The 27,432-nt window shown below is 44.2% G+C and overlaps 1 protein-coding gene across 1 annotated transcript in view; it reads left to right on the forward strand.

Moving 5' to 3' along the window:
• GSN (gelsolin) overlaps positions 1 to 27,432 on the forward strand; it is a gene marked incomplete in the record, with an annotated part of 970,219 nt that overhangs the window by 221,727 nt on the left and 721,060 nt on the right. Inside the window, 1 exon segment of the mRNA XM_044058005.1 lies at positions 14,622 to 14,776. Within this exon segment, the coding sequence (XP_043913940.1) occupies positions 14,622 to 14,776 (155 nt within the window).

Raw genomic sequence — 27,432 nt, forward strand, 5'->3', positions numbered from 1 at the left:
GGGTGGGCTTGAAATACTGCAGTGTGTGTGTGTGACTGGGAAATATTGGCCAACTAGTTATTCCGTGGTCTCACATTCTATGAAGTCAATGGTTGGTGGGTAGTGTCGATCATGGAAGGAACCTTAGAGCAAACCTACACAGATTGCTTGATGTGATTTAGGCTGATACATATTAACATTAGTTGGCAACATTTTTTTTTGTTTAATCTTGATTATGGGTTTTTGCTATGTTAATGTTGGTAAGTGTCGCAGTTTGTGTTTCAACAAGTCATGTATAGTTAAGATTTGTCAAACTGAGGAATAGATATTTGATTTGGAGCAGTTTTGCATATTGCTGGAGTGCAGGATAGCTGCACTTCCATCTTTTTTAGATCTACATTTGTCCTATGTCCAGGCGAGCATAGTTTTATTTTACTTTTTTATATTTAAACCAGGTTTTGGTAATTGTCAGTGTTACAGATGGTATCATCATAGTTGCACGTCTTGCATCCCCCTGTGTTATACAAGTAGAGTTTGGTACTTGTACATCTGTTAAATTTGGAGGGTTGCTATGGTTATAGGTGGATTTTGGATTATAAGGTCAGTATCTCTCCTAAGGAGAGGATAAACAAAAGTTAGTGTTTTGTAACAAGTGCTTTCTTATCCTTTCTGCTAATATTTCACACATTTTAATTGGGTGGGAATATATGTTTTGTTGACTAGGCTGGAAGTTTAATTGCTCATCAAATATTGATGCTGATTAAACTTGTTTTTGTAGTTTCAGACATGAAGTACATAGTTAAGCTGTAGTGGGATGTGTGTGCAGTAGTAAGTGTGGATGCAAGGAAGGAACATTCTATACTCTTAATTCAATTTGAGAAATACTGTCTCCTTAGTTGTGTGGGCCCATTTTGTATAATGGACATAGTGTATTTCAGTGCAAGGGCAGTCAGATTACATACAAGACCTTCCTCCTATTGAGAGAGAGAGTGGAATTTTAACATCTAATCTGGTCAGGCAGGAGCTGTCTAGAACCAGAATTTCACTGAGCTCAATGATAAATTATGTACCATTTCTTCCCCTGAATTTCTGAATTAAAACTGTTTTTGTGGAAAGGTGTGAGATACCATAGTTTGCTTCTGTGGTGAAGCGTTGTTTGTGTCTCCAAGAAAGTGGTATTCCAGTAAGTGCTTGACTTGATACCTTTTGTCTGCCTACCAAAATTTGTTATCTCAGAAACAATACCAAGATCATTGGTAAATTTGATAAATCATATTACAGTAATCTCCAACAAATGCAGCAAAACGGCCCCAAGCTTTATTGGTCCTCTAAACTATTACACCCTGGCCATACCACTACATCCTGTCCTTCCACTTCAAACAGCAGAGTCCATTGTCACTCAGGTCAACACTCCTTTTATCCAGTCCAGTTGTATCATTAATCCAATGACTGTCTCACTTCAACCCTTCAGCTTCTATCTGTTCTCAAAAACGCACTGTCCTTCAGATGTTCGTGTTCCACTGCTGCAGTCATTACACTTGGGTCATCCTGCCGTCAGGCGGTCCCGTAGTCGGCCAGAGTTCCAAAAGTCTTGGTCCGGCGTCTGTTGCTGTCACTTCTTCCCGGAAGTCCGTGCGCCAGGGCTATCTAAGATGCATCAGACGCCATTTTCTTCAGTCTTTCTTGCCGCGCGGTGCCCGAAGCAGAAGCAGTTCGTAAGTGCCAGTCTGCCGACTCCTGAGAATTTCCAAGTCTAATTTCAGATCCGAAGCCTTCAATAAAGCTAAGTACCCTGTTGGGGAAACTTTTTTTTTTCTTGCCTCAGACCGATGTCAGAAAAAGTTAATTGTATTTCTTGTGGGAAGCAAATACCTCATAAGGACTTCCACTCTTACTGTATCCCATGCCTAGGCCCTAATCATGACGTCACTAGTCTGTTTTGTGCTATATTTAACAAACTCACTATAAAAAGATGTTTTGATTTTGCTTTGCACTACTTTGGCCGAAGGTTCAATTATACTATGCAGTCGGATCAGCAGACCGCAATACCAAAAAAACACAAGGATAAAGACAGGCATTCGAGGTCCAAAACAGACTAAACCTTTTCTAGGCCAGTTACCAGTTCCCAGTTCTCAGTGAGGCGCTTTCGCAGCCCCTGACACCTGCTACTTCAGAGCCACAGGCTGCCTCAGACTCCCACGTGGAGACAACTAGGCCTCTGGAAACTCAAGGTATTGGGCCTACGGAAACTAATCCCTCAGATGGGTCCGGAGCCACTGAGCAGGCATCGGCTTCTGAGGGTGTTTTCAGACCTTCACAACTTACCATTAAAACAGCCAAGACAAAAGTACCATTAGACAAACAAGTACAGCATTCTCCTGGACAGTCCTCCATGCCCAAAACAGATGCTTAAAATGGCTGAAGACCTCATTACTCTACTCTAATCAGGGGTTCTCATCCCCCTCCTGAGCAAAGGCCTAGGCAGGATATGGACTGATTCCTTTGATCAGGTTTCCATTTCCACTGATTCCTCTTCAGACCAGGGATACTTTCTACCCCCCTGTGAGAACTCTTATGCTGAAGAATCTATCCCTTCAGCCTCTCCTCCTGAGGATTATTCTTTTGGGGAAACTTTACATACCATGAGGGAACATTTCCATTGGGAAAGTCAGGATTATTCAGAATCCAAGAAAAGGTTCAGGGATTTCTTTTATTGCCTCAGCACAGCCCCCTGGCTATTCCGCCTGTGCTAGATATTGTGGATGATGTGTTCTCTGAATCTAGCTTATCTCCTGATTCTTTGCCCCCTGCACCAGCCAAGCCAGATAGATATTGTAGAGTCCCAGACTCTCAAGTTTCTTTATAAAAACCCTTTGGCTGATCCAGAAACTATTTCCCAGGTTCCAAAACTGGTTAAGGCTTCCATTGCAAAAAAATCCAGTACCGTCTGACAGATTCCAGAGCTTTGGATAGATGGGGGAAGAAAGTATACACTTCTGCAACTTTAGCAGTAAGAGCTTTAAATTGCCAGTTTCACATGCTTAAGTACCAACAATATTTAATGGCTCAGTTAAAACAGAAAATGCAAGTTCAGAAGCTCCTGATTATAAAGAAATGCAGGATTTATTGCATGCAGTTGAACAGGTGGGAAAACACTCTACAATGTGGTTTTGATTCTTTAGAGGCCTTTTGTAGAGCTGCAGTTACAGGTTCTGTGATTCAAAGACATGCTTGGTTAAAAACAGAGTTTACCTGATAATGTTAAGGCAACATCATTGGATGCTCCTTTACAGCATGATACCTTGTTTGGTGTTAAGGCAGAAGAGGTGTTAAAGAAAATGGAGGATAAAGCTAAATCTATGCTAACAGTCAAGGATTTCTTACAGGTACAGCCACCTTGATTTAGCAGAAATTGGCCAACAAAGAAATGGTTCTTTCCAGTGTCAGGCCACAGAGAGGCAGATACAGACACCTAAGAGGCAGATCTCAACCCCAAGGCTCAAACAGACGACAGTGGGGCACCTCAACCCCAAAAGGAAGTGAGGACAAGTCTCAACCTTACAGGAAAGTCACAATGACTTTCCCCTTCATACGCCAAGCACTTCCCTCTTGGAAGCCCCCTTAGGGGGAAAACTAGCACTTTTTTCTCAACTGGCAATCAATCACCCAAGACAAATGGGTTCTGAATATTGTTTCAAGGTTACAGGTTCCACTGTCATACTTTACCAAGGCTAAAAGTAATGCCTGACCTGCCACAAAATCAATGGGCAGAGGCACAAAAACAATTTTCAGCCCTCATGGACGTGAGAGCTATACAAAAAGTACCACAACGGGGACAAGGATTTTACTCAAGACTCTTCCTGGTCCCCAGAAAGGACAAGACCTGGAGGCCCATACTAGACCTTTCAATTCTAAATACTTAACTGGATATTCCAAAATTCAAAATGTTGACATTACAGCAGCTTCTACCCATGCTGGGCAAGAAGGCTTGGCTTGTTACTCTGGACCTCAGAGGCAACCTGCATGTCCCTATCAGACAAAATTGCAGAAGATACCTCAGATTTAAAGCTGGTACAATGCACTACCAATTCTCTGCACTGCCCTTTGGCTTGTCTACTGCGCCCAGGGTCTTCACAAAGTGCCTGGCACCAGTAATTGCATTTTGCAGACAAAAAGGAATTCAAATATGTCCATACCTGGACAACTGCCTCATTCAAGCAGAGACCAAGGACATTCTTCTACAGTATCTGGCATTTGTAAAAAGGTTGCTAATTTCTCTAATGTACACGGTAAAAGAAAAGTTGTCAAAACAAGTGCCCTCACAACAGATTATATTCCTGGGTGCCAGCTTAAATACAACGGCCCAGATGACTTGCCTCACGCCAGACAAACAAGTTCAACTAACTCAAAATTTTCAACTACTGGCAAAAAAGTCCTATCTCCCTGCAAGAAAAATTCTGCAGGCCCTGGGATTCATGGCATCCTGCATACTACTACCATATGCCAGACTGCATATGAGGAAATTGTAGCGGTACCAGACTCGGCACAGCTCCTCGTGGTGTCCTGCAGAGTTCTACAAGCAGCAGAGAAAGAGTGACTTTCCTGGATTTATAAGTATTTTTTCTGGCTTTCGCTTAAAGTACTGCATCTCGACTGCGTTTAGCTTAAAAAAACAGCTCTGCATATTGTTTTTACTGTTCAGTTGAATTTATACTGTTAGCACTTTAAAAAGTTATTTTTTGTTTAATTTAATTGTTAGGCTAACACACTAAAGTGCGCTAGCCGTTTTATAGCATTTACTGTTTGTTACTGTATCTTTTCTCCCTTCTCTGTGAAAAAGAAAAAAAAAAAAAAATCCTTGTTTTCCTGCTTTTCTGAACTAGAATAGTCCAGTCTTCAGATTTTGCTGATCTCTGGGCTTTGTCTTGGTTCCTGTGCTATCCATACCCTTATTTGGATAAGAGGAAGCTTCTTTGTTCACCAGTGGGAGTGGGGAGCACTGAGCAACCTATTTGTCCCTAGAGGATTGGTTCCAGCCCAGCAACTTGTAGTTTATTGGCCATTTTGAGTTTATTTCTGGCTCTTTTCAACCCCCTGCTATAAAGCCCGCTTTAGCGCGAAGTTGCTCAGAGCAGCATCGGGCAGCGCCGGTTAATCAAGTTTAAACTATTTCTGGCTCCGTAAAGTGTGCTCTTCAATTTTTCCCTTAGAACTGTTCTACTTGCAATCTATACAACCTATACTCTATCTGAAAAGCTCAGCACTTGCTCCTAAAGCATTTCTTTATACAAGTAAAGCACTCTTAAACAAAATTAAGTACTTCATTCACCTAAATTGCCTTGAGTACCCATTTCCCTGTAGGTCCTTTCTGACTCAGTTACACAGCAATCTTTTTTCACTATTTCTAGCATGTCGAAGGGTCAGTTGCTAGCGTCCTCTCCTGTTCAGCTGATGAATCTGGGAATCTTGAGGCAATGTTACAATTGCCTCATGTACACAGACAACCCTCTCCTCCTCCCAACAAATACAAATATATGCGAGAGATGCAACTATATAGCCAAACTGGAGGCTGAGCTCTCTCAATTCAGTACTGGCAAGACCAGTCAGGAGGAGAAGGTAACAACGCACACCACAAACCCAGTCTCACATAGAACTATCACAACTGCAAACCAAACACTTAAACACACAAAAACATACTCGGAGGCGCTGATTAAAAATCTACCAAAACAACAGAGGCCTCTAAAGCAGACACCCAAGCAACCGCCACCTCAAGACATAGCACATGCAACGCATAGTTCACAGTCAGTGTGCTAAACAGTCACAGCCCTTAAGGCCAAATAACATGCCAGACACACTTGTAATAGGTGACTGCATAGTCAGACACACTGACGTACCGCTCACCAGACTGAACAAGGAGAGGGGTCACAGTAAGCTGCCTGTCGGGAGCTAGAATCCGCCACATAACGCAAGCACTCGGGTCACTCCACAGCAAGTACAAATATGACTCTGTCATTGTGCATGCCGGTGTGAACGACCTGAGACGTACCTCCCTGGACTACATGAAAAGAGACGTAGTGGAGCTCTCTTATGTAGCCCAGGCCGGTATGACCCTGACCCTGAGCAGCATCTTACCCTCACCAAGAATGATGCCACAGTACAAAGACAAAATGATCAGTTTTAACAATTGGCTTAATTACTGATGTAATTCTAAGGGGATCCAGTGTCTGTCTGCTTGGGATGACATGCTTGACGAGCCACGCTGCTTCGCAAGGGGCGGCTTAACACCTGTCACCCCTGGGCTTCCGGATATTGGCCAAGGCTCTTGCCACCCCCATAGTGCCTTTTTTAGGCAAGGTTCAAAGGACAAACCTACCTCCCTAGAAAACACAAGTGGAAAAAAACTAAGGGTAATGCTGCTCAATGCCAGAAGTCTAAACCTCAAGATGCATGCCCTCGAAGCCCTCCTCAGTATGGAGAACATCGATGTCTGTGCAGTGACTGAAACCTGGTTCAAGGCTCCTGAGAGCACCCCAGCACTATCAGGTTTTACCTCGTATCATGCTTTCCGGCCCCAAAACTTGGACCGAACCACAAAAGGAGGGGGAGTATTCATCAAAGATACCCACACCTCCAGGTTAGTGGCAACGGCACGAAGCATCGGAGACCATCCAGATGCAACTAACCATAGGCAAAACAGCCTTACAGTTTGTAGCATGCTACAGACCACCCTCTCAAACCCCACACAGCCTTCCTGAAGACACTGGAGAGTATGAATGTCTCTCCAAATACCATCATATTGGGAGACTTCAACTACCCAAACATAGACTGGGAACATTACTCAAGCCCCAACACCCTAGCCCAAAGGTTCCTAGAATTCATAAACTCTAATGCAATGGAACAATTGGTCACCATTCCCACAAGAGGAGACAATATACTAGACCTGATCATCACAAACATGGGGACAAAATGCTCCACACCGGAAGTATATCCCTCTTTGGTAAGATCAGACCATAAATTAATCTCACTGGAGATCCACATCCCGCCCCCACCCCCTGCACAAAAGACCACAGTGAAGAACTTCTCAAAAGCCAACTTCACACTTCTTAAGACTGAAGTGGTATCCTTCAAGGCCCCTGGGCCAGTGGAAACCACAACCCACACTGCTGAATCCTTTGCAAATGCCTTCTACGGGCACCTTCAAGAATACATGGATCATGCAATCCCAAATAAAACCAAGACCAATTCCCCCAAAGGCAGGCGCCCGGTCTGGTGGACCCCAGCCATAAACAAACTCTACAACAGGAGGAGGAAGCTACTACATGACAGAGCAAAATCCCTAAAAGGGAAGGCATCTCTGATCAGTACTAGCAAAAAACTACGATCACTCATAAAATCATCCAAGGCCAACTTTGAGAGAAAAATCGCAAAAGACACAAGACAATCACAAGGCCTTCTTTAGCTATGTTAGAAACCTGGGTGGAAACTCCCAGATATGCTCAGAGATAGTCCAAAATGACACAAAATACACTGAACCCACTGACATTGCCAACATTCTGGTAGACAGGTTCAGTGCAAATTTCTCCTCCCATTCCCCCAAAAGGAGAAATAACTATCCCAGCAGAGTGTAGCCTCCCTAACATCTCAGATGCCCAGGTGAGAGCCGCCCTCTCTAAAGCTAAAAACACAGCATCAATGGGACCGGACGGTGTCCCGGGCTGTGTGCTATATGAACTCCAAGAGGAACTAAACCCACACATAAGGCTGCTGTTTAATCTTAGCTTTACTACAGGATACGTACCCAAAGAGTGGCGTACGGCGACAGTGGTACCACTTCACAAAGGCGGTGCTTCTACGGACCCTGGAAATTACCGCCCCATAAGCTTGACGAGCCTGGTCTGCAAAGCTATGGAGAGGATCATTATGGAACTCATAAACAAAGACATTGGAGACTTACAGACATTGGATCCTACCCAATTTGGCTTTGTCAAAGGCAGATCCTGCCTCTTGAACTTGATCGACTTTTTTGAAACAGTCACTAAGGCCATTGATGAGGGTAAGGCAGTTCACACAGCCTACCTTGACCTTGCAAAAGCCTTTGACACAATACCCCACTTGGGCATCATAGACAAACTCACCAGCTTAAATGTAAACCCATATGTCCCAAGATGGGTTGCAAACTGGCTCAAGGACAGAACCCACAGGGTCAGAGTTGCTGGAGCTATGTCACACTCTAAGCCAGTCACAAGCAGTGTCCCACAGGGCTCAGTCCTGGGACCCCTCTTGTTCGGCATTTATTTTTCCGAGGTACAGGCAAACATAGGAGGATTGTGGCTGACAAAGTTCGCAGATGACTGCAAACTGGGGCCATAATTGATATTCCAGCGGACACAAACCTCCTTCAGAGGCCTCAGAAACGGATAATTGGTGCCAGAGCCATGGCCTTAAGCTGAACGCCAAAAATGTATAGTCATACCCTTTGGGAAAAACAAGATACCCACAAATTGCCACATAGGTGGTAATCCATTAAGTATGGAAGAGGTAATCGGGGATCTTGGGACCCAGGTTGACGGTAACCTCTCATTTGACACATTGCCAAAGTGGTTAGGAAGACCTTCTATATTGCCTACATTATGAAGGGTTTCACATCTAGATCAAAAGAGGTCATTGTGCCCCTGTACTCTTCTCTTATTAGGCCAATGATGGAGTACAATGCCCCATTTGGGATGTATCTTACCTGACACCTGCAGCAGTTGGAAAGACCCCAAAAGTTCCTCGCCAAGAGAATAAAGGGTCTTAAACATATGTCATATGCTGCCCGACTGAAAAACCCCAGCTCTATTCAGTTACATACCGCCTACTCAGAGGTGATCTGTGCCTGACGTACAAGGCCATGTCCAATCCGGAATTAATGGACATGCTCCACCTCAGTAAATCCAAATCCACCAGAGCCACGGGAGCAAGAGACTTAAACCTCAACACAGAAATAAATAAGACGTGCTGGAGTGACAGATTCATAACCCAGAGGCTCCCTACACTCTGGAACAGAATCCCAATCCATGTTAGGCAGAGCCCCTCACTAACTCTTTTCAAGAGCAATCTTGACGAGTGGATGGGAGATCGTAGGTTTACCCCGGGGGTCATCTGTGTCACTACTAGACAGAGGCACAGTAAACTAAACCCTAAAAGGGCGTAGTATTCTCATCCTAAGGGGTGGTGAAAGCCACACACACTCTGGCTAGGCTTATAAATGCCCCAGGGCAGATAGCCTAGTACAAACCTATGAACCTATGAACCTAAAGTGTTTGGACTCAGCACTCTCACAGTTTAGAAGCAGTAATACCAGTGATTCCCTGCCTACAACAGGAGTTTTGATGGTGGGCGCAAGCATGTCACCTAAACAAGGGTTAGCCTTTTACCCTACCCACAGCCATGCAGACTCTAACAGATGCTTTGGATTACGCCTGGGGAGCACACATGGCAGGAAAATGCATTCAGGACAAGTGGACCACAGACCAGATGCATTTTCACATCAGAGATGTTGGCTGTTCAAAATGCCCTAACAGCTTTCAAGGACTTTCTGCATCCAGGACCATTATTAAAGACAGCATCACAGTAATGTGGTACATAAGCAAGGGGGCACTCATTCTTATCCCCTATGCAGGCAAGCCATGACCTTGTGGAACACAGCTTTAACGTATCAAGTTCACCTGCAAGCACAATTCCTGCCAGGAAAGAAAAATACTCTGGCAGACTAAGCAGAAATAACATGGATCCTCACGAATGGAAATTGAATCCACAAATCTTCAGCATGGTAACGCAAAAATGGGGATGCCCAGTCATAGATCTTTTTGCCTCCCACTGAATTGCCAACTACAAAAATTCTGCACAAGGACATATCACAAACAAGCATGGAAAGTGGATGCTCTTTTGTTCAGCAGGAAAAACCTAAAAGTTTATGCCTTCCTGCCACTGCTTCTCCTTTCTAAGGTACTCCTAAAAGCCAGACAAGAAAAACCACAGATGATACTGATTGCTCTAGACTGGCCACGCCAGCACTGGTACCCTATCTTAAGGAACTTGGCTCAAGGCCCACCATGAGTTTTGCCTCAAATTCCACACCTCCTGACTCAAAACAATCTGATCCTGCACGGTCAGCTGAAAACCCTAAACCTGGCTGCATGGCAGATTCATTAATCAAACAGGCAACACCTCTCTCTAAAGCTGTTATGGATGTCATTTTGGAGGCCAGGAGGCCTAGCACCAGGAAAGCTTACTCAGAAAAATGGAAGATTCTGCGCCTGGGACCAGGCTCAAAACCTTGACCCTCTAGTTCCAAACATTCCTCAGATTTTACAATACTTAACAGATGCTGGACAGAGGCCTATCCTTCTCGTCAATTAAGATCCACGCCTCTGCCATTTCAGCACATTACAACACGGATCCTCCTTTATTCTCTCATCCCTTGCTAAAACAGTACCTCAGAGGGGCTAAAAACATAAGACTGCCCCGGAGAGCACCAACACCAACTTGGGACCTCCATTTCGTTTTGGAAAAACTAACCCTGCCACCTTCTGAGCCAGCCAGTACAGCCGATCTAAAATCTTTATCATGGAAAACAGCTCTGCTCCTGGCAGTAACTTCAGCACGAAGAGTCTCAGAGCTACAGGCATTAATGCCAGTGGAACCTTTTATTTTCATCAGGACAGGGTTTCTTTAAGGACAAACCCTACCATTATGCCAAAGGTGGTATCTAGTGTGGCTCTTAACCAAACCATCCATTTGCCAACTTTTTATCCAAACCCCCAGAATAAAGGGGAGAAACTGCTTTCTTTGGACCTACACAGGCAGCTACGCTTCTACTTGGACAAAACAAAAGCTTTCAGTAAAACTGAGCAACTGTTTGTAGCATATGCTGCAGGATCACAGGGCAAGACTATCTCAAAGCAGACTATCCAAATGGATAGGACAACTGGTATACGTTACTGCTACACACAGCATGGAAAATCGGTCCCAAATAACATTAGGCCACATTCCACCAGGGCAACAGCCACTTCATCGGCCTTTCTCAGAGGAGCACCTACCAAGGAAATTTTGGAGGCTGCAACTTGGAGTTCAGTGCACACCTTTGCCAAGCATTACCACCTGCCTTTGTCCTCTAAATCCAGAGCAGGATTTGCCACTGCAGTTCTGCAGGGCCTCCTAGCCAATCCTAACTCTTTATAGACCAGCCACCCACCCTTAGCTTTGGGATTCTACCAAAGTGTAATGACTGCAGCAGTGTAACATGATGAATATAGTACAGTTTTGTACCTACCATAAATATGGATGTTTGAGTGTTCACACTGCTGCAGTCCAGGTTACCCTCCCTCCATCCCCTCTGAAGTAGCTGAACTTAACTATACCTTTCTATCCTATACAACCTTTGTGGTGTATTTGCTTGTAACTGAAGGTATTGTTTTTATTTTTATATGTACATCTTTTTTTAGCACTATGTATTGCCTACCTACTTGGGGGCACCTGACATCTGGGGCAAGAAAAACTGAAGAAAATGGCGTCTGATGCATCTTGTATACCCCTGGTGCACTGATGTCGGGGAAGAAGCGACAGCAACAGACGCCGGACCAAGACTTGGGAATTCTGGCCGGCTGGGGGAAACCGCCTGATGGCAGGATAACCCAAGTGTAATGACTGCAGCAGTGTGAACACTCTGACATCTACATTTATGGTAGGTACAAAACTGTACTTTTTCAGCTTGTCCCAACATCAACCATAAAATTACTAGCCAAAGTAAAAGCAAACCACTTCAGCTGTTGATTACCTTCCCATTTAGTTCCTCAAAATAGGAGCATAAGCACTAGCCTTCCCTGTCTTCATTCTGTTAAACAGGTCAGTACACCTATTGCTATCCTGTCTCCCATCTCCAAAATTCTTTAAATGTATTCATTCTCAGCTTATGAAACATATAACCAAACGCAACCTACTCTCCAACACCCAGCATGGTTTCAGGCTCAGCCGCAGCACTATTTATTGCTGCCTCCTCAACTTCAGCATAATAAGCCAATACAGAAATAATGACAACCTTGTTTCTTCACTTTACTTTGACCTTTCCAAAGCATTTGACACAGCATCCTGCTAAAAATCTCCTTCTGAATTTGTAACTCTAGATCTCATTTACCCCATCCCTCTCCTGGTTTCATAGTTTATGCAGTTGTCAGCAGGTATCTAAATGGCAACACAACCTTTCAGCATTTCAACCAATCTTTGTTGTTCCCAAAGGTCAGTACTCTGCCCCTTTCTGTTTAATAGGCTCATAAATGAGTTTCACACCCCTGCAACACTCGCCACCTTTGTGCAGTACACAGATTCATTCATTCCGTGTCTGTTCTGCCCTGTCCATAGCCAAAATACAGGAAATCACCGTCTTTCACTGGTATTGAAATATGGCTGAAAATTCTAACTTGCTGCGTAATACCAAAAAAGAAAAAAAAGCGCAAGCTTATGCTTTTTTACAGCAAACACCTTAACCAGAAATGCACATTTTATATTGCCTCAATGTCACAAAAATAGAAAGAGTAAGCCAAGCTAAACTGCTTGGAATCCTAATAGATTACCTCAGATATGATCACCACATAATTGATTCCATTAAGAAATCTCGCCAAAAACTCTGCTTCCTGTGTAGGGCCAGACACTACCTGACAGGTCAAACGAGGATTTACCTTGGCAGCAACATACCTCCTTCCTTCTCTGTTGCATGCTTTTCTTACAAATGTTAACAGTAATATATAGAACTAGCCTCCTGCTACTACAAAAGAGTTAAATGTACAACCAACTAACCTTGTAAAACACCTCATATTGGCTTTAACTTCCAAACCAGTTGACATACTCGCAACTAATCATTGCTTACAATCTGTTGTACTCCACAGACAAATGCCCAGCCTTACAAAATACTGTGCTGTACTGTTTACCCACTAGAGACCTCCACTGTAGTAAACTCTTGCTATGTAACAGTAAGACATTCAACACTACTGGACACACACTACACTCCCATTATCTGTCAAAACTCTGGAATGATATCCCCGTACAGTTAAAACGGATAGAAAACTTAGTTTCAAAACTTTGCTTAAACAGCAGTTATGCCAAAGATGGCTCTGTTCTTACTGCCCTGGCTAGCTTTTCTCTGATTACTTTTTTCCAACACTTGCAGCCATTTTGCTTACCAGTCTCTTGTATATTATCACTCCTCATACTCCACAAATTTCCTAAACGTTTACTCTTTCTTCTCTCCCATCCCACCACTAACTAAAATTCCTCCTCTGTCCATTTATTTTTCTGATCATTTCCACAGTTTCTCTTATCTCTCTGTTTTTAAATTGCATTACTACTTGTGTATGAATTACTCAACTCAACCACCCCCAGTTTTATCCTTTCTCAGCAGCCATCATGCAGTAAATACGTGAACTGTTACAGTATTTTATTTTTCTATTTAATAATTAGCCAATTCATTTTTCTTGTGTTAAAATACTATGTTCACGTAAGACTTATTTAAAAAAATCATCTAAATTATAGATGTTTTCACCTTGCTATTATACATGTGCATAATGTGTAACTTAAATGTGGAACTTTTCTCCCTGGGTCTTCACTGAACATGTTTTTTCCCAGTCTGACTTTTCTGTTTAACAGACACATTTAATTGTTCCTTTTAGGTGAATTCTTCCCTAGTTTTGAAGAAATGTGTATTTGTCTCATGCATGTAAAATGGATTTTTAATATGGATACTGTAAATATGGAGCCATTTCAGTTCTGCTGCCCTCATGATCAATATTTTTGAAAGTTATATAGTATGATAAAGAAAATTATTTTTATGCATAAAGTGGCTAAGACCTTGTTCTGAGCATAGCATTGGTTTGGGTGTCGTTATTGGTGCATGTACAGCTAATGATGAGCTAGAGAGAAGTATAAAGCATTTGATTGTGTTGAGCATTTGTATTTGCACTACAGAGGTTATTGATATAAAATGTAGGGCTTTGAGTTGATATCTTAGTTGTCAAGGGCCTGGTCTGCTAATCTGGGTTTGCTTTTAATGTATAGTTTTAAGTGGAATAGTAAAAACGGGAAATGAATCTCAATGAAATCCATTCTTCATTTTTTAGGCATGTTTTATCAATGTTTTGCATGGTGCAAATTCATCATTCATGTGTCAGTGAAGGACAGTGACATACTGAGGACAAGTCAGTACAGCTCTGTGTTTGGGGGGTAGTGGGCCAGCAGTGTGGAAGCTGGATTTTTATCTGTGAACTTTTGATGAATCATAAAGAGGAGTTCAGTCAAACGAGCTTGAATGCATTAGGAACTTCTGATGGCTGCAAAGTTGAATAAAACTCGTGTGCTTCCAGTTTAATCTACTTTAGGTAGTCATTTTTTCTGTAGTCCAGATCTAGATACATTATCTTGTTGTTTAACAAGCTCAAATAGCTTGCACAGAGTTACATATTGCAAACATACTTTGCACATTCAACTGTGTGTGGCATCTTTTGCATCTAGAGCATGTGTGATGGTGAGAGTTTGTCCCGTTTCATGAGTTAGACAAATAAGTTTATCAGCTGAGTAAAGTACACCATAACAAAGATTGTGTTCCTTTTTAGGAGATTCTTGCACACAGGATGAAAGTGGTGCAGCTGCTATATACAGTGTGCAAATGGATGATTACCTTGGTGGAAAGCCTATCCAGTACAGAGAGGTACAGGGGTACGAGTCCAACACATTCGTTGGTTACTTCAAAACAGGATTGAAATACAAGGTACTAGGTTATTATATAAAAAGTTTTCCGTTTGTTGGCTTATTAATAATGCTGGTGGTTTGAGCCTAACTTATGTACAGTAGTCTTGTGAAGTATTGCTGTTTTGTCTCGTCAGTCTGATTTGTATTACACCAGGTTATTACATTTTCCAATCCTAATCTATCTCTGTAAAGAGGTTAAGCTGCATGTAAATATTAGTTGGACACATTAAAGTTTTTGACTTTAATGCAAATATACTCTTGTTTTGAATGAGTTTCTAAAATGTAGTACTTTGAACATTTTTGCCAAGGCCTGTTCATGCAGCGTACAGTGCATATTGGTCCCATGTTAAGAAGCAGGGTTCGGTCTGTGTGGACAAATGGGGATAAACCTTAAGCCCAAGTTGGAACAGAATCATGGCTGGGCCCCGTATGTTGGTTAGTCTGAAGTTGAGGATTGAGCATCTAAAGCTAAGAACTCTGTTGGGAATGTCCTTTACTTTATTGCTTTAAATGGTTTTCTGTTAGATGTTTGTCAAGTCCAATGTTTCATGTGTGGAAGGCAAATCCCTGTCTAGGACTTTTGACAATAGGACTTTTGACAATATGTACTTTTCTGCCTGAGTCCAGAGCACGATGTGTGCAGCTGTCCCCAGTGCATGTGCTTTAATTCTAGAACCATATAACATAGGCAGAGCTCCATCAAGGGATTTTATATAAGTAAAAGGAGTATTGCTACTTTCTGCACTTCATAGCATCTGCAGTCCTGTTAATCTGTTGCCCTCTCACTGTCTCTCCTTCAGTCTCAAAAAGAGACTATCGAAGATCATTGGGGAGCTGGACAGTAGTGTTCTTTTTTTGTTGATATATTTCTGCTTGAGATTCCCGAGGGATTAAAGGTGTATTTGCATCACCTTCAGACAACTTGGTGACAGTGGCCTCTGAGATCACTTTGGAGGCCAACATTGTTTGCTCCATTGACGTCCACTTTAACAATGTTAGCGAGGGTATCTGGTCAAGCACCACTAGGTAGGATTTGGTTTGACTCCCATTTGAGATTTTTTAAGGGATGTGAAGAATCTTATGAATCATTATGGAGGAGATCTCTGCAGACTAGATGCTGGCCAGGGTCACCCTTGGCCTTTGCCAACCTCTACTGCCAACCCAAGATCAGATCCAAGGACAAAGATATAAGGCTGCTGTAGGCTTCTTGGGTCACAGACACTCAGGGGCCTACCCACAGGACCTTGTCAGGTGAGGGCCTACCCACAGGACCAAAGTTCTCGTCTATTGTAATTTAACAACTAATGCTTTATATGCTGTATATATAAATATTTGTGTGCGCATGCTCATTTCCTACATTGCTTCTGCCATCATGCTCATAACGCACTCTGTCATTGCCCATTCACTCATCTTCCTAGTTTTTCTCCTAAATTCTATTTTCAACCCTGTGTAGACCAATTGTCTGTTCCCAAGCAACCCAGAATATCCTTCAAGGATGCATCTGCAGTCATAACATATGAGTTGTCCTGCCTCAGGCAGCCCTTCGGTTGGCCGGATTCCAAAGTCTGGGTCTGGCCTCGGCTGATGTCGCACTTTCCCCGATGTCAGAGCGCCTGGGGTATAAAAGCATCAGCCGATGCTATTTTCCTCTGTCTTTCTTGCCGCGTGGTGCCCGAAGCAGAAGCAGTTCTCAAGTGCCGGTTGGCCAGCTCCTGTGATTCAGCTACCGAAGACTTCGAAAAAGCTAAGTACCCCGTTGGGGACTCTTTCTTGCCTCAGCCGATGTCAGATAAAGTAAATTGTTTTAACTTGTGGGAAACAAATACTTCATAAGGATTTCCACTCTTACTGCCTCCCTTTCTTAGGCCCAGACCACAACGTCTCGGCCTGCTCTGCCTGTGCTTCCTTCAACCGACGAACTCTTAGACGTCGGTCGGAGTTTGCAGAGGAATTTTTTGGGGCTAATTTTGCGTACAAGATGCCGTTGGAGACTCCGACTTCGCATGTGGTTAAAAAACGGAAGGACAAGGACCGACCCTCGCGGCCCGCGGTTTTGGCTGAAACCACGGTCAGGCCTACCGCGAGTGTCTCTGTTTCGGCTGAAACAGAGTCCTCGGTGCTTCCTATTACCGTATCCACTCAACTGACTACCTCGGCCACGGAGGCTCCGGCCGAGTCTGTTATTGAATTACCTACTGAAACCGGTGTCCAGGACCTGTCCGACACCATTCCTTTAGACAAGTCTACTCCTGCACGTGGTGCAGCCAGACCCCCTGCATCCATGTCCATTAAGGCCTTTTATAGGGCTAAAGCTGCCAAACTTGCTAAAGCTTTGCCTCCCAAGACTACCTCTCAGAGGCCTTCTACTGGCTCTCAGATTCTCAGCCTAGCAGAGGATCTTATCTCTTTAATTAGAGGTTCTCAACCTCACCCGGACAGGGGCTCTCTTCCACCACCAGACAAAAGGCACAGGGTTGAGCCCTCTGACCCCCACTGTTCAGATGAGTCTACGGATGGATCTGTGTTTACAGACCACCAGCAGGAGGCTTATTCAGCCTACGAGGATTCTGATGCTGAAGAATCTATTCCTTCGGCCTCCCCTCCTGAAGAGTTTTCTTTTGGTGAGACACTGCACTCAGAGAACATTTTCAATGGCAGGGCCAGGAATTTTCTGATTCTAGAAAGAGATTAAGGACCTTTTTACATTTACCTCAGCATAGGCCTTTAGCTATACCTCCTGTTTTGAATGTTATTGATGTGTACTCTGATGCTAGTACAGCCCCTGATTCTCTCCCTCCGGCTCCTGCCAAACCTGATAGGTACTACAGGGTCCCGGATTCTCATCTACACCTGTACAAGGCCCACACTGCAGACCCAGAAACTATTTCCTAGGGCCCAAAAGGGGTTGCAGCTGCCACTGCTAAAAATCCTCTACCTTCTGAAAGGGAGTCTAGAGCTTTAGAGAGATGGGGAAAGAAAATTTATACTTCTGCAACTCTTTCCATAAGGGCATTAAATTGTCAATTTCATATGATTCAGTACCAAGAGCATTTGTTAGATGAATTGTATAAGAAGCTTTCCTCCTCTGAACCCCTTGACCATAAATCACTTCAGGATGTGGTACATAACTCACAGCAGGTTAGCAACCATTTTTGCAGTGTGGTTATGATGCACTGGAAGCTTCATGTAGGTCAGCTATGACAGGGACAGTTATACGTAGGCATGCCTGGTTGAAGGAACCATCTCTACCGGACCATGTTAAAGCTAAGCTGCTGGATGCTCCAATGGAAAAACAAAAATTATTTGGTTCCACTGCTCAGGAGGTCTTAAAGAAGTTTGAAGAAAAGGCAAAATCTGTGCAAACAGTCAAGGACTTTCTGCAGGTACAACCACAGAGATTCAGCAGAAATTGGCCTAAGAATTGGTCCTTTCCGGACTCTGACAGATCCCAGAGAGGCAGGAACAGGCGTGCCAGAGGTAGAGGGCAAGCTAGAGGCTCCTACAGAGGCCGTCAGTGGCAGCCTCCCAACCAGAGAGGTAGTGCAGGAACAACAACAACTGCTACACCAGGACATACTCTATGACTTTATTTGGACTCCGCCGACCAGGGCTCAATTAGAAGCACCATTGAGCGGAAAGCTTTCTTTATTTTCAAAAAATTGGCATTACATTACAAGGGACTCATGGACACTGCAAATAATAGACAAAGGATACAGGTTCCATTTCCACGCACTGCCAAAAAGAAAAGGAATGCCAGACCTGCCACCAAATCAGAGGGCAGAGGCTTTAAAGCAAATCACCAAATTAATACAAATGAAAGCCATAGAAAAGGTACCTCTTTCAGAACAAGGCCAAGGATTTTATTCCAGATTATTCCTTGTTCCAAGAAAAGAAAATCAGTGGAGGCCTATTCTCGACCTGTCTGCACTGAATACTTACCTCATTGTGCCAAAATTCAAGATGCTGACCCTACAGCAGCTTCTTCCCATGCTGGGCAAGGAGTCTTGGCTGGTGACTCTAGATCTCAAGGAGGCATACCTGCATGTCCCTATTCGACAAAGTTGCAGAAGACACCTCAGATTTCTTGCAGGATCAGAGCATTATCAATTCTCAGCATTGCCCTTTGGCTTATCTACTGCGCCCAGAGTATTCACGAAATGCCTGGCATCAGTAATTGCACACTGCAGACTTCAGGGGATTCAAATCTACCCATATCTGGACGACTGCCTTATACAAGCGGACAACAAGGAAAATTTGTTATAGGACTTGGACTATGCCATCCACCTACTACAGGCCTTGGGATACACAGTCAACATCCAAAAATCAAGACTTGTTCCATCCCAAAGAATAACCTTTTTGGGTGCAGATCTAGACGCAACCACCCAAATGACCTTTCTCACCGAAGAAAAACAAAAACAACTTCCGGATTACTTCAAGAATCTGACAAGACAAACTCTGCTGACTGCAAGGAAAATCCTGCAGGCCCTGGGTTACATGGCATCCTGCATAATTCTAATTCCACAAGCCAGGCTGCATATGAGAAAATTGCAATGGTACCTAAGGAGTGTATGGACTCAGCACAGTCACAGCTTAGAAACTCTGATCCCACTCATCCCTTGCCTTCAAAAGGAATTCCTGTGGTGGGCTCAAGCCTGCCAGTCCAACAGAGGGTTGCCTTTCAACAAACCAAAAACAAACCATCACCACGGACGCTTCAGACCGAGGTTGGGGAGCACACATGGAGGACAAATGTATCCAAGGGCTATGGTTTCAAGGACAGCTGCACATGCACATAAACCAAAAGGAAATGCTGGCAGTGATGCACGCAATCGAGGCTTTCAAACCTTTCCTTCATCAAGGCCACCTGCTAATAAGGACAGACAACACCACAGTTATGTGGTACATAAGCAAGGAGGCACGCATTCCTACCCTCTATGCAGACTGGCCATGAATCTATGGGAACTTTGCTTGAAACTCAATATACAACTACAGTCCCAGTTTGTGCCAGGGAAAGACAATACTCTGGCAGACTGCTTAAGCAGAACTACCATGGATGCACACGAATGGATGCTGCACCCAGACATCTTCTTACTCATAACACAATCATGGGGAATGCCGGAGATAGATAAGTTCGCCTCACCCCACAATCAACTGAAGACTTTTTGCTCAAGGACATACCACCCACAAGCATGGAAGGTGGACTCTCTTTCTTTCAGCTGGAAAGCTCGAAAAGTCTATGCTTTCCCACCACTCCCATTAATGTCCAAGGTTTTACTAAAGATCAGGGCAGAACAGCCAAGAGTGATTCTGATAGCTCCAGACTGGCCAAGGCAGCACTGGTACCCACTGTTGAAGAGCATGTCACAGACGAAACCGTGGCCTCTCCCCCTATGGCCACTTGTGATGCAGAACAATTTCAAGATCCTGCATCCCAACCTAAAAACCTTGCAGCTAACTGCCTGGAGAATACCATGACTCCTCCTCCAGAATAGCTTATCCCAGAGAGTAAAGGACATTATGGAAGCTCGCCACCCTTCCACAAGGAAGGCATACTCAGCAAAATGGAAAAGATTTCTCATTTGGAACTCAACAAAAGGCCTAGATGTGACAGTGATGAGCATGGCACATATACTGGAATACTTAGCAGAATTGTTCCACAATGGCCTGTCTTATTCTTCCATTAAGATACATGCCTCAGCAATTTCAGCAGAATACAATGTAAATCCACCTGTCTTCTCTCATCCTCTCTTAAGACAATTTCTCAGAGGAATCAAAAACATCAATCCTCCAAGGAAACCACCTTTACCTACTTGGGACCTTAACTTTGTGCGGGAGAAGCTAACACTTCCTCCCTTTGAACCGGCAGCATCGGCAGATCTACAGATGTCCTTCAAGAATGCAACTGCAGTCATAACATATGGGTTGTCCTGCCTCAGGCAGCCCTCGGTCGTCCGAATTCCAAAGTCTGGGTTCGGCGTCGGCTGGTGTCGCCTCCTCTCGGACGTCACAACGGCTGGAGTATAAAGGCATCGGCCGACACCATCTTCAGTCTTTCTTGCCGCGCGGTGCCTGAAGCAGAAGCAGTTTGCAAGTGCCGGTCGGTCAGCTCCTGTGTTTTCAGTACCAAAGTCATCTAAAAGCTAAGTACCCCGTTGGGGAACATTTATTCTTGCCTCAGCCGATGTCGGAACAAATTGAGAAAGTTAATAATTGTTTGTCTTGTGGTAAACAAATACCTCATAAGGACTTCCATTCTCTCTGCCTTCCCTGCCTGGGCCCAGACCATGACGTCTCGGCCTGTGCTGCCTGTGCCTGCTTTAATAAGCGCACTCAGGCGCCGGGCAGAATTCGCCGAGGACTTCGGTGAATCTTTTGCGTATATCATGCCGTCGGAACAACCGACAACCCAATCTAAAAAACACAAAGACCGGGACCGACATCCTCTGCCCGCATCCACTACCGATGTTTCTCCTAAACCCTCTACTAGCGCTCCAGCTCCTTCGGAAGTGGTAAATCTACCCCTCCAGGCCGACGACACAGCGCTAACACGACCTTCGGTCTCGGAGACCTCTCCGGTGCCGGTTGTTTTTCCTCTGGAAACCGAAGTTCTGGATCTACCCGACACCATTCCTGTGGACAAGGTAACGCCTGCACGTGGGGCTGCTAGGCCTCCTGTTTCCATGTCCAAGGCCTTTGCACGTGCTAAGGCCTCCAGTCAGGCCAAGGCCCATCCTAAACCTGCCCAGGCGCATCCTCTGATAAGCAGATCATGTCTCTGGCTGCAGATCTTATTTCCCTTATCAGGGGGTCTCAGCCTCATCCGGACAGGGGTTCAGCCACCTGCAGAGAAAAGGCCTAGAACTGAGCAGGTGGACGACCTCTCCTCGGATGAAGCCTCTGGGGATTCTGAGCACTCTAAGACTCAAGAACCCTTCCAGGCCTACGAGAACTCGGATGCTGAGGAATCTATTCCCTCTGCCTCCCTTCCAGAGGATTTCTCATTTGGGGAAGTTCTGCATTCCATGAGGAACATTTTCAATGGCAGGGTCAGGAATTCTCTGACTCCAGGAAAAGGCTTCGTACTTTCTTCAAGCTCCCCCAGCACAGACCTCTGGCTATCCCTCCAGTTTTGGATGTTTTGGATGATGTTTTCTCTGACTCCAGTGCCAACCCTAACTCTCTTCCTCCTGCTCCTGTCAAGCCGGACAGATATTATAGGGTCCCTGACACTTGCAAGCACCCAGCAGGAGGGACTGATTTTGCATCCTCAGTTGCAAACCCTGAACCTTGCAGCCTGGCTTATTCCCTGAATTTACCACCAGCAGCCCTTGGCAAACAGGTGCTGGATGTCATCTTGAGGCCAGGAGGCCTAGTACTAGGGAATCCTCTTCAGAAAAGTGGAAAAGATACTGTTCTTGGAGCCAGTCTCAAGGAAAAGAGACAGCCGTGCCCACCTTATCTCAAATCCTAGATTGCCTAGCAGAGCTGCTCCACAAAGGCCTAGCCTTCTCAATTAAGATACATGCCTCTGCCATCTCGGCTCATTATAATATCGAGCCCACCCCTCTTCTCTCATCCTCTGATCAAACAGTTCTTGAGAGCAGCTAACAATTTAAGGCCCCCGGGGAGAGAGCCCGCTCCTGCCTGGGACCTTATCTTTGTATTAGAGAAGTTCACTCTTCCCCCTTTTGAGCCTGCTGCTGCAGCAGAGTTAAATTCCTCTCTTGGAAAATAGCTTCAGCAAGAAGTGTGTCTTAGTTGCAGGTTCTTATGGCTGTGGAACCCTTCATTATTTTTCATGCGGACAGGGTTTCCCTCAGGACTAACCCATCATTTATGCCCAAGGTGGTATCCAGTATGGCTTTAAACCAATTCATCCATTTACCAACCTTTTTTATTAATCCTCAGAATAAAGGGGAAAGGATCCTGCACTCCTTGGACGTGCACAGACAGCTCAGGTTATACCTTGACAGGACTAAGACTTAAAGAAAAACTGACCAGCTGCAAGTCAGCTTTGCTACAGGGGCAGAGGGCAGGGCCATTTCAAAGCAAACCATTTTCAAATGGATAGCACACTGCATCCATTTCTGCTACAAACACAGTGTAAAACCTATCCCACAGGGGATCAAAACTTGTTCCACTATGGCTACTTCAACCTCTGCATCATTTCTCAGAAGCTGCAACATGGAGTTATGTACACACCTTCACCAAGCATTACCACTTGCCTATCTTTCCTAAATCCAGATCTGGATTTGCCACAGCAGCCTTACAAAGCCTGCTAGCCAGCCCTAATACTTCTGCACTGCCTCCACCCTCCCTCAGCTTTGGGAATCAACCCAAGTGTGACTGCAACAGTGAAGCACAAATAACAGTACAATTGTGTACACTTAACATAAATGTAGATGTTAGTGTGTTCACTGTTGCAGTCCTAGTTACCCTCCCTACAAGCCCCTTGACTTCTCTGCTGTCTACCTTTCCTCTTTTTGGACATACTTTATGGCTATGGTATTTGCTTTCTACTAGAGGTGTTCCACACCATGTAATTGCTCCCTATTTTAGGGGCTCCTGACATCTGGGGCAAGAAAAACTGATGTAATGGCATCGGCTGCCTGTTTTATACCCCTGATGACCTGACGTCCTGGATGAGGTGACAGCATCCGAAGTAGAAATACCAAGACTCTGGTATTCGGGCTGACTGAGGGCTACCTGCAGGCAGATAACCTAGGTGTGATGACTGCAACAGTGAATACACTCCAACATCTACATTTATGCTAAGTGTACACAACAGTACTTTCTCTGTATCCCCCTGTATTAAGAAGTCTGCTGAACATCTTTCACTACATAGCACTTGTGCTCCATTGATAGAACACAGGGCAGTATTGGTAAATGAGGTCCATCTTTAATAAGTTGGACATTGTATGCAATGTTTTAATCATTTATTTATAATGGTAGACCTTGCTGGAAGAGAACTTAAGCCCTTGCCTATCTCTTGATTTTTCTCCAGATTATTCCAATATGTACTGTCCTAGGCAGAGCACTGCTGACTAAGGTAAAGTCATTTGGATTAGATTACATACCCAGTTTGACAACTTCCAAATGGCTTCCTGAAGTATCACAAGCAATCCTACTGTCATGTCTTGGGGTCTTGTGCACCGAATACAATATGCTAAGCTTCTCGTGCTGTCCCCAAGTGTACTAAATGGAGTGAACAGTATGTGAGACAAAATTTAAAATCCTGTGGAGCTCTACAGCTCTGTGCATCTAAAAGAGGAACTTGTTCCAAGGACAGCTCCATGTCTGACCTAAGAACTTGCATGCAAAGTCACCAGCTCTTGTTAAAAATGCCATAAAAGGACTTGTGACACTCCTACAAAGTTCCATGTTCACCATGTCAAATGCTGCAGCAATCCAGTACCCATTTGCATGGAGTTGAACAGTTTGGTGGTGAATAATCCCCTACCCAAAAATGTACAAAATTTGAATTTTATGCTCTTGCTACAATTTGCTCTTTACTGTTTGCAGTGAAAAGCATGGAAGGCAAAGTATGCATAGTAAAATCGTTCTTTAAGGTGCTAAAATGCAGAGATGCAGCTGTGCTGTTCAGTGATTGTAAAATATTTTTATGCTTCTGGTGGTGTTTTACTAAGTTGATGTGTAGGAGAAAAAAGTACTGGTCGGATGAATGCAGAAATACTGTGAATGGAATGCTTAGCCATTTTTTTGCACATGTGGAATGCATTTAATTGAGCATTTTGTTGAAATTTTCTGAGGTGTAAACGTTTTGGCTAGGAGCATATCTGTATGTACTTGACATTTATTTTCTATATCTTTGTGCACTGTGAATATTGAAACTAATCGGAAGATTTATATTTTGAACAAAGTAAACAGCTGAAAATTATTTTGTTGATCTAGGATTAAAAGGATAGAACAGTCTGTCTTTAATGTTTTCAATGATAATCTTCGTGCTTCACTGCTGCAGTACTCACCATTTGGTTATCCATGCTGTGGGGTAGCCCTCGGTTGGTCCTAATACCAGAGTCAAGGTTTTGTGCGTCGGCTGCTTTGCTTGCTGGGTGACATCAGGTCATCCGAGCTATAAAGGAGAGCAGGCAATGCCATTACCTCAGTCTGTCTTACCGTGGAGCCTGTAACAGAAGCAAGTTGCAACAGTGCTGGTTGGCTGTTTCCAGATTTTGAACTTCAACTGAAAAACATCTAAAGCCAAGTACCCTTTTTGGGATCCTTCCGTTTTCTTGCAGTAACCCAAGTACCCCGTTGGGGATCCTTCCTTTTTCTTGCACTAACCGATGTCCGAAAAGGTAGGTCAATAACTGTCTTGCCTGTGGGAAGCAAATATCACACAGACTTCCACTCTTACTGCGTCACTTGCTTAGGCCCAGATCACGACGTACCCCCCTGTCAGTTCTATGTCCTGTAATGCTAGAACTATTTGTTATAGAGCTCTGTTTGTAGCCAGTTATTTGCCTTCCAACTCTGATTACCGATATGGCATCAATCAGTCAGCAAACCACAGATCTTCCGAAAAAACATAAAAGATAAGGATAGAGACAGACCGCATAAGGCCAAGTGTTCACAGACACCACCGCTAAACGGGTTGTCAGTTCTTCGGAATTCAGTGAAGTGCTTTTGCAGCCCCTGATGTCAGATGCTATTACTTTGCAGGCCTCTACTGAGACCCTTTAGGAGTTCTGTATGCCGCAGATGTCTGCATCGTCTAATGAGCCTTTGGCTATCTCTGCCTCGTTTGGGTCCGGAGCCGTTAAGCAAGCACCAGCTTCCCAGGATGCCGCTTCCACTTCGGATTTCACTTGAAGGACTTTGCCCTCTCTTCCAAATAACACAGCAACAGCACTGAGGGATACTCTTCAGGCCAGACTTTGAGCTACTCCTAGGAAAACAGCAAAAAATCTCCATTCCACCACTACTCCCCCCTCTTCAAGCTAGAATGCTTAAAATGGTGGAGGATCTCATCACTTTAATCTGGGGTTATCAGGCCGCTCCAGCCAAAAGGAGAATGTAACCTTTTCCAGACATCCAATGGGATTTAGACTCAGAGGGATCTGACTCTGTTTTAGAAGATGAAATTCCTCTTACTGCCTATGAAGACTAAGATGCATAAGAATTAATTTCTTCTGCATCGCCTCCGGAGGACTTTTCCTTTAGACAAACCCTCCGCACCCTTTGGGAACAGTTCCAATGGGAAGTGATGGATATCCCTCAATCCGAGAAAAGACTAAGTGTTTCTGGACCTACCCCAGCATAGGCCTCTGGCCATCCCACCCATCTTGGAGGTGGTAGATCTTTACCAAGAATCCAGCTTTACCCCTGATACCCTTCCACCTGCCCCCAGAAAACCTGACCGGTACCACAGGGTACCTGACTTAAATTTTGGTACAGAAATCCTATAGCAGATCCAGAGACAATTACTCGGGGACCTAAGGTAGTTAAGGCTACCTCTGCAAAGAATCCTACTCCTTCAAAGAATCCATTGATCTGAACCAATGGGATATAGTATATACCTCTGCAATTTTTAGTAGAAGGGCTCTCCACTATCCGTTCCATATGTTAAAGTATCAACAGCGCACTTTGGAGGTTTTGAAACAAAAATGTCTCCTTTTCTAGGTTTTTCCAACAATAGAGAAAGCAGAATTACTGCACTCTACAGATCAGGTGGCAAAGCACTCCTTGCACTGTCTATTTGACTCCCTAGAAGCTTCTAGCAGGGCAGCAGTGACAGGATCTGTTATCAGAAGACATGCATGGTTGAACAATTTTTCCCTGATCATGTCTAAGCTAAAATCATGGTTGTACCTCTTGACAAAGGCCGCTTGTTCACACGGAAAACTGAAGAGGTACATAAGATGGAAGACTAAGCAAAATCGATGCAGACGGTTTAAGATTTTCTTCAAGTACAACCTCATAGGTTCAGCAGAAATTTTCCCTCTAAACACTGATCTTTCCTGCACCAAACAGGCAAGCACAAGGCCAGACCCACCAGGACTCAATGCAGGGCCAGCAAAGCACTAAATAGTGGCCCCCGTCAAACACTAGAGCAGGGAATTCAAAAGCAGCCCTGTACTGAAAAAACTTTCAGTGACTTGCCTATCGCATCTCTGCCTGCCTCCACCATACAAAAAGCTAGGAGGAAGGCTGTCTTCATGCAGAGAAAATTGAAACTCAATAATAGATTAGTGGGTCTTAAAAATCATTGCTCAGGGGTACATATTCAGATGTTTTTCGTGTTTTCACTGTTGCAGTCCTCACATTTGGGTTATCCCTGCCAGGGTAGCCCTCGGCCAGCCCTATTACCAGAGGCTTAGTATTTCTGCGTGAGTTGCTGTTGCTTCAGGACTGACAACAGGTCGGTCTTAGTATAAAGTAAGGCAGCCAACACCATTACATCTGTCTGTCTTGCCATGGAGCCTGAAGCAGAAGCAGTTCGCACGAGTGCCGGTCAGCTGCTACTGGAGTTTCGTCTACCAAATTAAACCTGAAGTCTTCTAAAGTGAAGTACCCTGTTGGGGGTACTTTTTTCTTCCACCGATGGCAGAAAAATTTAACTATTGTTTTGCCTGTGAAAAGCAAATACCACACGGACTTTCATTCTTACTGCTTCACTTGTTTATGCCCAGACCATGACTTCCCCCATTGTTG

This window comes from Protopterus annectens, chromosome 16.part0 (assembly GCF_019279795.1).
Source record: "Protopterus annectens isolate FY-2018-M chromosome 16.part0, PAN1.0, whole genome shotgun sequence".
Lineage (NCBI taxonomy): Eukaryota > Metazoa > Chordata > Ceratodontiformes > Protopteridae > Protopterus > Protopterus annectens.